The 13635-nt window shown below is 36.1% G+C and overlaps 1 protein-coding gene across 2 annotated transcripts; it reads right to left on the bottom strand.

Moving 5' to 3' along the window:
• Window positions 1-8370: 8370 nt before the first annotated feature.
• On the bottom strand, window positions 8371-13134 carry LOC144193300 (protein FAM177A1-like). Of its 2 annotated transcripts, none has more exons than XM_077712109.1 (5): window positions 11187-13134; window positions 10807-10995; window positions 9786-9852; window positions 9147-9244; window positions 8371-9065 (listed from the first exon to the last, which is right to left on the bottom strand). In XM_077712109.1, the coding sequence occupies exons 1-5, from the start codon at window positions 11253-11255 to the stop codon at window positions 8868-8870; spliced, it is 621 nt and encodes a 206-aa protein (XP_077568235.1). In that variant the 5' UTR covers window positions 11256-13134; the 3' UTR covers window positions 8371-8867. The 2 variants fall into 2 exon arrangements, with proteins under 2 accessions (XP_077568235.1, XP_077568234.1); XM_077712108.1 differs by having other exon boundaries at window positions 10801-10995; window positions 11187-13133.
• Between the last annotated feature and the right edge of the window lie 501 nt (window positions 13135-13635).

Raw genomic sequence — 13635 nt, 5'->3', positions numbered from 1 at the left:
TACTCAATCTCCTGTTATCTATTTAAATAAAAGAATATTTCTTTCTTTGAAATAAAATACCCCATACTTTATTATTTTGGGTTCCAAAAAAAGCACACCATATAAAACATATCCTATGAGTTTTTAAGGCAGTATTGGTAAAGTACTTGGACCACAATGTTTTGAGGTTACCACTGTCATGCAATGAGGTTTTTTTGCGGTATAATAACATGTCGTGTTGTTCAAAAGGCATGTTCAATTACTAGGTATTTTCATGTGAACAATTTGTTTTCATGCCATATTAAAAAAAATGATATTGTAATTATGATTTTATCAGTGCGTTAGCCAGGTCTGGTAAACTGAGCATTCTGGTTTTTTTTAATCGTAGTATCACCCACTTCAATTCGCTTCATACATAAAAATTTACACTTCCCACGTTAATTTGATTTATTTCTGTATATACAGTAATACCTTGACATGAGTGTCCCAATATACGAGAAATTTGAGATACGGGGGAAATTCTGAGCAAAATTGATTTGAGATACGAGTAAACTGGCATACAAGCTTGGTCCCGGAATGCATTAAACTTGTATCTCAAGGAATTACTGTACTAATCCCCAAAAAAGCAACATGAAAGATGTTGAAACATTTTTGTCAAGTTAGTGTGTTTTGCCAATGCATATTTAGTGGCAACCTTGCGTGATCTAATGTCAGCACTTTCTGTCATTGGACCTCAAGCTGTAGTCAGCATGCACATGACACAGAACACAGAAACTCAGCAAAATCGTGTCATTTAGTAAATAGGAATGAGACAAGTAGATATTGTGCAAGATGTCTTTCTTTGTATATTTCAAAGAATGGTTACTATTAACAATTTGGTCACTATATTACATTTTGGTTCATGTCTCCAAAACAACAAATATAAAGACTTTATTCTTGAAATTTAGAAATCATTTCATTGTGAATAAATGGTGAGGATAATATTAATATAACTGGGCCTTATTTAATTTCAGACAATATTTATGAATTGTGAAAAGATTAATATATCAACATTTCATGTCAGGTAATCTGCTTTGTAAAAAGGATCAATGAACTTTAGCAAAAGGTTTGCAATAGCTAGATAAAGCAAACATGCCTGAGTGGAAGTCATGATGACTGTAAAGTTCCACAGAATGGCATACATGTCTTAAGATCTGAAAGAGTGGTTTCTTTTGTATCTTGCAAAACACCCTGCTAGTTTATTTCGCAACAATTACATTGTGTGTAAGACTAACAGTTATAGAAATGCCTTATAAAATCTATTAAAGAGGAATTTGAAACTGATATAACCCTGAGTCTGGCTCTCGCCAACATAACTATCTAAAGTACTATAAATAAAATAGTTTAAACCTGAAATAACCTGCAAAGAAAATTCCCAAGACAAGTAACACCTGATTCAAAATAGATTTACTTCCCGTCTAGGGCGGCTAACCCTTACACTTCCTCTCATTCATGCATCTGAGCACCCAATTTGCCACTGAACTCTTCACTGAATCTTATTAGAATGTTCTAAGTAGAAATATGATTCTTATAGTAATGTTCTTTTCAATTAACTTCAAGTAGCTCAAATGTAACTACAGGGTATGATGAGCTTAGAAAGTATGACCTCATCCTCATAATAATGCTTCTCCTCAAATGCTATCTCATCGTGGTAAAAGATGACCTAAACATGTGGTACACTAATGCTCATCTTTTAACAGCACTGCAAATCAAGCAGGTCAGCACTGACAGAAGGCTTTTTTTTCCTCAAAACCAAAAGCTTTTGTTTCCCCCCACTGGCTGTTGATATAGTCACTGGCACATGGGGAAACTTTTTCACTGAAGAAACTCTATCTGAGGCAATCCTATTAGACGTTAGAGCACAATTTCCATTAAGTATTAAATGTAATTTGAATATTATAGATCCTAAGAAAACTCAAATGCAAGCCAAAAATAAATGATTTCTCCCGTTCAAAGTGTCTTCATAAAAATAAATCTAAATCCTTCCACTGTATGTCGACTTTAAACAGCCATATTCAGGTAAAAACTATATTTTTTCAATGTTTTCTTTTAAACAAATAAAAAATATTAAACACTGCCTAATCCAGGGGTAGGGAACCTATGGCTCGGGAGCCAAATGTGGCTCCTTTGATGGGTGCATCTGGCTTTTTACTAACCTGTGAGCTAAAATATGGAAATTGCTGGTGACAGAACTGAGATATTACATCTAGAACTGCTTTAATCTTCATTTTTTTTTAAATAGGCTCTTCTGCAACGCATAGAAGATAAGAATCTTTTAAAAAATATTCATTTTTCTCCACCTTAAAAATGATGAAATTACTAGAAAAAAAATTGAAAAGGCGCTCGTTTACATAGATATATTTTAACTTTTAAATTCGTAATATGGCTCACAAGAAATAATATTGGAAAATATGAATTGTTTGTGGGTCTCTTCGTCAAAAAGGTTCCCGACCCCTGGCCTAAAACATGGTTGAACTTTTCATTCTTTGCTTCATTCTCACAACCCCAGGGAGTATCCTACGAATGAATAATGCAACAAAGCTGTTTTCACATTTACTAAAACCAGTACTACATCAATGTGATGTAACATAATGCGGCCTGGAATGTGTCTTTTTACACGTGCTGGAACTTTTCCGGTTTTCTTCTTTTCAGAAATAATAGAGTAAACTACCTTGTTTGGAATGGGTGTACACTAAAACCAGATTGAACAATGACACATTCTAAAAAGGAGGGTTTATTTCTAAACCTGTAAGAAAACACATTCTTTAAAGGCATATTGTTTAACCACCCTTTGGTTACAAATTGTTTTTTTGGACGATGCACACCAAAAAACATGGCCAATCCAACATTTTGACAGTCTTTTACTCAATCCCAAGATTGAGCAGCTGTCAGGCTTTTCTGGCCTTCCAGTTTGGCAGTAAAAAGCGAGTTTCAAATGGGATCAGGAATGAGTGACGTCGCTATAGGATTCTTTTTACATCGAATATTTCCAACCCAAGTATACTCTACCCTCAACATAAGTATCTTATGTCTCTTTCCTACTACCTACTGCCTTTGAGACTATAACGCATGACAGCCTATCATCTATTCACTATTTTAGTGCATTTATTTTAAATAACGTGATTCCCTCCTTGGCTTCAACTGTCATCTAGTCCTCCTTATAAAGGGATCCTTCTATTTATGTTCTCGTACTTACTTTTTTCCCCCCAAAATGGGTTTTATTGGAGTTTATCTTTCCCCAGATGAATGGTTAAAACTAGAAGATGTCATCGATCTTTTTGAACTGTGGTCTTGTAAAACCCTTTTGAGACATTTTTCGAATTAAGGGCTATAGAAATAAACTGTACTTGATTTAAGCCTCTGTCTCCCAGTCTACTCTCCAAAGTCAAACCAGCAGCCACTACATTTCCCCGAAAGGGAACTAGAGGTCGGAAAACAAAATCCGAAAGCATAATTATGGGAGTCTATATTTCCTGGTCACCACTTTAGAGGACATGAAAGATTGTAGTAATCCCAATTCTGTCCGACTGTCATATATGTAATGAGGAATAAAAGTGATGCATCAAACCAGAATGATCAATCCCCAAAAGGAACAATGATATCACTGTTAGACTAAAAACAGGGAAGGCATGTATGGCGACAACATTTACATGCAATTGTGGTAGACGATGGCGACTGAATGATCCACCAAAATGCATGACTCATGTTTGACACACTACTGTACGCCTATAAAAATCCCCCCTTTAAAATACTTTTGAATTCATTAATTGAATGCGACATGCTGTCCCCAAGATGGAAAAAAGTTCTCATGGATCATGTTTGTTATATCAATGTTAAAATGGATAATAAATTATGAATGACATTGAGTGGTGATATCATTCCTGAGAATGCAAGGGGAATTTGGAGAGACAAAAATTCCCAAGAATTCAACAGCTGATAAAATGTTACATTTGAAACATTTATTGTATGTTTTCTGGCAAGAATACAACTTGATTTAGAGACTTAAAAAATAGTAAATGGGTGTGAATTTTCTTGCTGTTAACACCTAAATTCCCTTCCTTCATTTTCTACTTGTTCCTTCATGCTTCCCATATTTCTAAAGTCCTGTCAGGAAACTTAATCTTACTTCCAATATCCTCAGTTGGGGGAGATTTATTGCTAGCTTGAGGGTATTCAGAACTTTGAAAAAGACTCTATAGCTGTAGATGTGACTTTCATTTCAGCAGCGAGACGTAAAAAAACACAGGAATGTCCTCACACTGCTCGGGTGGAATTTTTGTTGGGAATTTCCCGCCATTGTGTGTGTGTGTGTGAACATTTGTGCGCTTCTACTCTGTGAGCAATGTCTACTACAAACAAGTCTGACTGACTTGTTTGGATATCTTTTTTTCGAAAGGTGAATAATGAGCACTCTCAAGGTGACAACAGCACCACCCTGGCAACCTTCCACACCCCAACTAACAAACTATCAGTCATGTTTTTTTATTATTTTTTAAGTCGGAATCCGATTAACTGTTCCCAAACTTGCGGAAACACATACCAAACATTAAATTCTGACTTTATGCACTGCAATGACTAAAAAAAGAAACAATACGATATTTTTAACGCTAAGTTTTTATATCGGAAAGTGGTTGTGAAGTATGGCAGATAAATTGTATATTGTTTTGAACTGGCAATTTGCAAATAGGAGGAGACGTGGACCTTTGCCCTTGAGCAAGTTCAGCACAGGCTTTCTATTGGATGTCACAACTACCAAATATGCTTGTGGTCATACAGTACGTTAAACTTGATTACACCTTTCAAACAGCATCTCTAAAATAAATATTATTTCAACATAACACAATTGTATTTCTTGTTTAACTTAAAAACATATTCAAACCTGTTTTAGATTACTTTTATGAATATAATCCAAATGTGAACTCACCAAATGCCTGTATAAACTACGTTTTTTTCCTGAACTGTGATTTTTTTGGCAGTTGCACTACTAAAAAATACACCGCATACCTACTGTACATACTCATTAGACCAGTAGAGATGGAAAATGATCATTTAGCTTTTTGTGCTTGGCAAAGTTAAAGATTGAACATATCTGCAAAAAATGAACAAATCCTGCCATTTTTCCATGTCATCTTTGGAAGAGTTCTGGACTACTGCTGACCTCCAGTAGCACAGTTACTTGGAAGCTGCAAGTGAAAATCCCCCAAACTTTCCCTCAGCACAAATCTTTCCTCCTGCTGCCAAGATAATAGCCATTTCAGGCTTCCTTTTATTTGCACTTTACTGCAGATCTACTGCAGCCTACTGAGTGACAGGCCGCCTGACTAGCCTGCGTGCAGCGGTTACCATGTGTGCTTCTAAATTGCTCTTTCAGGGTAGAACGAAGGGCAGTATTACATAGACCAGGCAAAGGAGCAAAGACAGCGATGGAAAGAAAGAACGAAGTGGGGGTTTATTGGGATGCTTTCACCAGATGTGTACAGTAGCGGTTGGCCAGTCGCACATCTGCAAACGTTTGAACTTACTTAGGGGAATTCCTTCTCTCACTGCTTTTCTTTGTTAGACTAGATCCTCACTGCGGGACAATGAGTCGCTTGACTGCCTCCCTTAGCTTGTCCTTTCAAATTTCCCCCTTTGTGTCACGAGTTGTTTCCCCACACAGGCAAACAGGCCTGTGCAGTTAGCAGTTTGAGTGGCGTCAGATTTTTGTTTTGAGGAAATGAAGAGAAACCCGAAAAAACCCAAAGATAATAGCAAAGTCCTGTTCTTAATCATTCCCCTGGATCAGTCAGAGACATAACAAATACTTAATGATGAATTATGTGTCCAAAATGTCGCTCATGTTCTGAAATTCTTGTACAAAAGGGGTTTTTAAACATAGAACTGCTGGTAGATTAACAACTTTATATATATTGTAATATTGCTGATTTTAAAGTAGCAATTCTAAACAGGTTAAATTTAGAAAAACTGTTAAAAATATATATTGTTGTGCTTTTTAGGGGGGTGGGCAAAGCAGAACAAAAGCAGGGACTTTCCTCTCCTCCAGGATGTTGGGAGATTTCCTCATTGTAGAATTCCAAGATTTGGGACAATGGGTTTCATTCACTAATAGATTTGGGAATGTTTTCCTAAACTAACTCCTTAATAAATTTTCAAGGTCTTCCCAGAATTATGAATTATAGTCTTCTGAAATCTTTCCCCATAAATTTTAAAAAATCTGTGAATCATTGTTCTATTATTACAAATATAAGGAATGGAGATTAAAAATAGATTGAGCTACTCTTTGTCATTAGTATAATGAGCCATCCAGTTTCGATAGTGCTTATCTTGGTCAGTGTCATAGGATTGGTGGAGCCATCTTAGCAATGTTCTGAGGATAAGCGGTTCGGATAATCATTTAATGAATAATTAAATTAAGCCCTGCTTACATTATTTCCTCTCAAAATTGATTAATACATTGTCTAATTGCAGACTTATTGTTTCCTATGAGTTCGGAATTATCCAGTAGGAGGAGTCAAGCCTGTATAGTTAATCTTGGACATTTTGTCTCCAGCTTTACCCAAATTGATAAAAGATAAAACAAATAACACGATAATGAGGCCAAGCTTAAATGCCAACACATAATGTATGCATGTTTGAAATTTGGGAAATTGACCAGGAATTTGCAGAAATGAACAGTGAAATTATAAGAAGTAGATGTATAGAAGGTAGAGAACATAAAATATTGGGGTCAACAGTGTAGGCTGATGGAGAAAGTGAAATACAGCTGGAGGAAGGTATCCGGTGTGTTATATAATAGGAGAGGGCCAGACTTGATGAAAGAAAAGGTCTACAGGACACAGGTAAGGCCACCCATGATGCCTGGCCTGGAGACAGTAGCTCTGAGGAAAAGATAAGAGGCGGAACAAAAAATAGCCGAGATGAGGTTCTCCTCAAGAGGGTCCAGGGTGGCTACGATTTTGAAAAGACAATATCAGAGACAGTGAGCATTAGGGATTCTAAAGACAAGGTCATATAGACCAAATTTCAATAGCTTGTGCATGTCCAGAACAGAGAACAAAGAGAGACTATATAGGTAGAAGGATGATGAGATTGGAATTGCCAGGATTTGACCTGGGAGAAGATACATGGGTATAGTAAGGGATGACATTAAAGTGATTGGTATAGGGGAGGATAATGGAAAGGACTGGAGCAAATGGGAAAAGTTGATTCGCTGTGGCGACCCTCACGGGATAAACCAAAAGTGTAATAGTAGTAGTAATGGTAGTAGTAGTAGTAGTAGTATTCTTAAGGGCATAGATAGTCTGGAGTGTAGAAGTAATAGTAGTAATGGTAGTAGTAGTAGTAGTAGTAGTACTATACTTGCATTATTATCGTGTTGAGGACAATTGTGTCCTCCAGTGGAAATATTAAGAACTGCGTGGAATATTAATTACATGGGTTATGAGTGGCTGGAAGAACTGCATTTAAAATCTTCAATCATTCATTTCATGAAACGCATTATTTTCATTAGGGTCACGTGGGGTGCTGGAGCCTAACTCAACTGATTCCGGGCCATAGGCTGGGGACACCCTGAATTGGTGGCCAGGAGACAGATAACTATGCACACTCACCCATACCTAGGGGCAATTTAGAGTTTCCAATCAGCCTATTATGTATGTTTTTGGAATATGGGAGGAAACGTACCCAGAGGAAAACCACACACGCCAGGGTAAAACATGCAAACTCCACATAGGTGGACCAATCTGGATTCGAACTCAAGATCCCAGAGCAGTGAGACCGACAGACTAATGATTAAGCCGCCGTGCTGCAACATAAAAATTAGCTGTCACCATCTTTTTTCACCTACCTACTGATGAGCTGTTTTGTATTTTGTAAGATTAAAAGTTCTGTCAGTGATGACAAATCAGCAGTACGTAGTGTATGACTGTAAGCACAGATTTCCAGTGGGTGGTAATGTCTGTCTGTCTGTCAGTGCAGTCATTTGAGATGACCATTCAAACTGAGCGGGATCTGAGCAAAGGGATTTGTGCACTGCAGTTAAGAGAAGTTTTGATTTTGTTTATGCAACTCTGTTGTTTAAATGAATAATTGTGAATGGTGTGCACTAAATCCAATGAAATTTGCTCATCAAGTGTCTAGCGAGATTCCTCTTGCTTCTTGTTTGCTACTCTGATCTCAGAATGGTGACACTGTGTATCGAGTACAGTGGAAGACTCAGATACGCATGACACGGGTTCTTTTGTTCCCAATTACACTCACATTACTTAAACTGCCATAGCTTTTTGTGTCATTCATCAAGCCAAGAGAGAACAACCCACAGAGGCTTATGAAAGTCAAACTCTAAACATGGAATGGCTTTAAATATTAGCTCTTTATTCTAGCAGTCTGAAAAGAATATAAAATGGCTAAATAAAGTGGCAGTATAACTCAGCTTTGGAAAAAACTAATAGATAAAAATGGAACATTTTAATTTCCTGCAAATAATAATGTTGATTAGTTTCAAACATATTCTTTGCAAATAGGAAATTTAGAGCTGAAAATCCACAATCCAAAAATGTTACAAAAAGTACCTATATTTTTTTATGTCAAAGATTATGAAATCATACACTTTTATAACAATGCCCTGAAAAAATGGCTAGTTTTTAAGTCAATCACAATGACTGAAGAAAAAATTAGAAGAACCCCTTTTTAAATACAATATTTAAATATAAAGTTGTGTTAAAAAACAGATTATGTCTTCCCATGAGATAAACATTCTAATTGTTAAGAAAAAGACAATGTGATCCACGTACTGTTTGTTTAAGCACTGCAATTGTCCTCCTCAAGTAGATATTTCTAATTGTGCATAGTTAGGTTGCTGTGACAATAGCAGGAACTACCATAGTACCTGATGGTACTGACCGAGTTTCATTGTGGATCTGGTAGGTGACATCAGGTGTTGAAGTAGAAAGGTCGGTCTTGATAATTGGTGTTTCCTGAGAATGTGATAGGTCAAAGGACGGTTCCGTCTCTTCTGACAGTCGGTTTTCTTTCTCCTCCTCCTCCCTCTGATGAGTAGGACAGGCAAAAAAACAGTTTTTTAAATCATAAAAAGAAGTTCTTGGACTGGAAGTGATTACAGTATTGACCTCTTTCTTTATTTTGTAGTATTCATCAATGGCGTACTGATATTTGGCTGAAGTTATCCCGAACAATGAGGCCATCCTCTCTCCCAAGTAATCACATGCTGGAAGACATCATTGGAAAAATATTTATGAGACTATTGATGTTGGAATTAATCAACCAAAAACAACATTACCAGAATTCCAATCAGATTCTACATGTTATTTCCACGTTGCAGGGTTTTCTCAGGCTTTCTTACAGACAAATTAACACCATGTGACAGTTTCTTTCCAGCCGCACAATTAAACTTTTTATGGATTTCAAACTTGATTTATAGACATCTTTATCATATAAAAGCAAAGTTGGCTTGAGTTATAGTGTTCAGTTCCCAAAATACATTTGAAATCTTTTGGTTGCACACTATCAAAATGAATCAAATTATAACTGAAATGCAGTTAAAGTGCTTCTGCCTTTTCCATTTCTGACTGAATCAGTTATTGAGATCCATTACAGCACATAAAGGAAAAACATAAGTACTACGCCTTCTCTGTTTTATGATTCACAAAAACAAATGGATCACAAAATTTGACAGTAAAAATGTAAAATACAAAGTCCAATGACATAACTTAAGTCTGTAAAGTCAATCAAAGCAATAATAAACAAACCTGATAAAGTTGATGTTGCAGCTCTCCACATGTGGAACCAGAAATACGGACCCCAAGTCATCTTTGACTGCAAATACAAATGACATATGCATTAAAATTCTATTAAAACTCCCATTTTAATGTGTGTACAGTGTTAAATTACAGATTTTAAGGGGTTATTCACATACTAAAACGTCATCAACTTGCATGATGTCTTTCAGGGCCTAGTTATCGTGAATACAATGAAAACAGTTGTCTGACAAAGCTAAAAGACATGAGTCAAAAGCCATGGCACAGCTAGAACAATGGAGGAACACTACTGAAGTCTGGATATGTACAGGACCATTCCTCGGCAAATTATTTAACAAGCTAAACTGAAATTATAGATTATCAGGGCCTATATTTGGACATTTCACGTATGTCCATATTGACAGCTTTTCAAGTTGATGGTTTTGATGTTTTTGCGACTGCAATCACATCCAAAATACTTTTACTATTATATAGTATCGTCGTTTTTATTAATTTATTTAAGTTTCTCCAAAATCATGATGGTTGAGAACAATTGCGATAAATGAGTGTTGCTCGTATTTTTTTTAAAGTGGCAATTAATATTATTAGCAATGTCAGTGTGTAATACACACACACAGACACACATTAATATACATCCACACAAATACACACACATGCACATTTACCCATGCACATACACATTTATATATATCCAAACACACATTTATATAGATCCACACACATACAATTTTATATACATATATCAACACACATACACATTTATATATATCCACACACATATCCACACACACACTTATATATATCCACACACATACACGCACACGCACGCACATACACATTCATGTTTATATGTATATCCACACGTATACACACGCACACACAAACATACACATTTACATATATCCACACACCTATACACACACACACACACACACGCACGCAAAAAACAACATCAATGATATGCATAAAAATTTTTTGAAAGAAAGTGCTTTGTCTGCTTGCTCACCCTCACCGCATCAACCGAGGAGGAGAGAAGGTCCTTCCTCTCCGTCTCCTTGTCTTCATCCTCCTCTTCATCAGTACTGTACTCCTCCATCGTTTCCCCACTGGAGAAATGGATGATCCGTCGAGGGGTTTTCTCCCTGCGATTCTGTACATCGTGCAGCTCCACACTCTCAAAATTTCTAATTGGCTTTAGACTCTAAGAATAAGAAAATACAAGATAAAATCAAACAAACATTTTCAACACTTTACGTCAAGACACGCACAGAATTAACATGACAATTGAGCGTCGATTGTCACGTGACAAAAAGGAGCGCTGGGTAAAATCGCGAGAATACATATATTAAAAAAAGGAGAAAAGAGAAAAAGCAAGAGCATTTGTATACATACCCGTTCCACGTCTGCACTCGGTCCCATGGACACGTTAATGTTCGTTAAATTGAGTGGTATATCGCCCATTGTGGGGGTCTTGTTCAGGAGTGAAGATGCTGACAACAGCGACTATCCTCCACCCACCGGACCGGATGTGCCGCACATGACCTACTGCACGTAATTTCCACTTCTACTCGTTTTTGGACGATACAAACGTTATAGAATTATGTGAAAAATGTATTCAGGCCTTCAATGTCGCTATGAAAAGAATAGTTGTAAGACTACTTTGGAATTTCCTTAAATCTGCAGAAAGCCTGAATATAATCGAGTTGAATGCTTATATTGTCATTATACAAGTATAATTTTGTAGTATTAGTGTTGGCCAGATGTATTTTCATTAATTCATTCATTTTCTGAACCGCTTTATACACACTAGAGTTGCGGGGGGTGCTGGAGCCTATCCCAACTGACGGGCACCTTGAATCGGTTGCCACCCAATCGCAGGGCACAACCATTTACGCTCACACTCATATCTAGGGGCAATTTAGAGTGTTTAATCAGCCTACCATGCATGTTTTTGGAATGTGGGAGGAAATCGGGGTACCCGGAGAAAACCCACGCAGTACTGGGAGTACATGCAAACTCCACACAGGTGGAAAGACCTGGATTTGAACCCAGGACCCCGGAGCTGTGAGGCCGACGTGCTAACCACTGAAACTCCTGGGTCCCCATATGTATTTTGCAAAAGCCAATTGAAATAATCTTTATATAAAATGAATCAACCAATTGAATAATCCATTTAAAAAATCATTTGTAATAGGTGAATTATTTTAAAAGGCTCTAGTAATAGAAAGCCATTAGTAAAGTATGATGAAAAACTACAAATAACGATAAATTAAATTAAAATGAATTAAAACGAATTATAATACATTGAAAATGAGTGGAGGGACAAAGCTTTGCTTTTAAAAAAAAAGTATATTTTTCTCCCATTAGATGTCAGTAGAGTGCCATCAAATTGATAAATGTCCCTCTTCTCACTATTTGCATGGAATGAGAGTTAAGGCTTTCAATTGTGAAGTAATTGTGAACTACAAAAAAAAAAAAAACAGAAGTGGAAATCGTGTATGTTGAGACATTTATAAATCATTCAAGAAATTCCCACTGGGGCAAAATTACAGTCAAACCTGCAGCCGCCTGTGCAATAAAATATTTCTGCCATCAGCCAGTAAATTTGAGTTGTTTTAACAGGATGTTTTGTTGGGAAATACATCCATTTTCAGTTGTTTTGACATTAATTGTTTACTTTAGCAGGATTTATTGCTTCATTTATTTCCCTAGTTTGCAAGAATTGAGTTGAATCAGAAAATGGTTTGCCATTTGTCAATGGTCTCAGTGTTGTTTTCCATTATCAACTGACAACAGCATTTAAGGAGGACATTAGCAACATAGTCGTAATTGCTTGTGTCAGTTGGTTATTTGGAAAACCTGCATTGATCTACAAATGTCAAAAATGACAGGGTACTTTTAAATATTCAACCCATCTTAAATTTTAGCAACCAGTTAGAGGCAATAGATGTTTTACATGGATCTGTTTTGTAGTTTGTATTAAAAGCCTGTCCAAAGACACCATTTATAAACACAAAGTACTTGTCCCTAAAGAGCACTTTGGAAGAGCAGGGAAATAGAAGTAGTTAGAATTTGTCAGTTATTGATCACTTGCTTGCTCTGTAAAAATACGGTTACAAAAGGCATATGGAGAGGTCTAAAAGAATGAAAAAAACATTTGCACCTAGAATATAGTAAGTTAAACTCTTTTCTTTCTTTTAAAAAATGTTTTAAGTGATTATATTTATATATTTTTCCAAATAGAACCTAATATTTAAATCTGCTCCCTAAGTGTCACACATGTATTACTTCTAAGTTGTCTCGAGGGTACTCATACCTGTCAACTAATACATTTTTCCCGTATTTTATACGTTTTTTGTTGTTGTTGAGGATTTCAAATTGTGTATGCCGTATAAAAGCTTTGTTACGGGATTTTTTAAGTACGTTTTTTTGTAAAACTGATCTTGTTTTATCCAGTTTGAGCTGAATATTGTAATGCTTTAAGTATGATATCGACATGTGTATTCCCCTTTCACTTGACCATTTCACTAATAGTAGTGACTATAAAAATATAGTGTGTCAGAAAGCCATTCACTTTTGAGAAAATTTTAGACTTTTACGTCTGCCCTAAATATGTATTTTTTTTTTTAAATCGCTTAATAAGGTGAACTGCAATAATTAATAAGGGGAGCAATTGGCCAAGGTTGCCAGGTTTGGGAACTTTTGGATGATTCAGATTCACTTTAATGTTGAAAGCTTTTTTTGTAGATCAAAAGCATTTAATGTTCTTTTTTTTGTGACGATATTCATTATTTTAACATAAGCCTTATGTATCTTCTAATGTCTTTTTTTGAAGTGTATT

The sequence above is a fragment of the Stigmatopora nigra genome, chromosome 2, assembly GCF_051989575.1.
Source record: "Stigmatopora nigra isolate UIUO_SnigA chromosome 2, RoL_Snig_1.1, whole genome shotgun sequence".
In the NCBI taxonomy this organism is placed as follows: domain Eukaryota; kingdom Metazoa; phylum Chordata; class Actinopteri; order Syngnathiformes; family Syngnathidae; genus Stigmatopora; species Stigmatopora nigra.
Note: the sequence above shows the minus strand (reverse complement) of the source record. Positions and strands in the feature narration are given on the sequence as shown.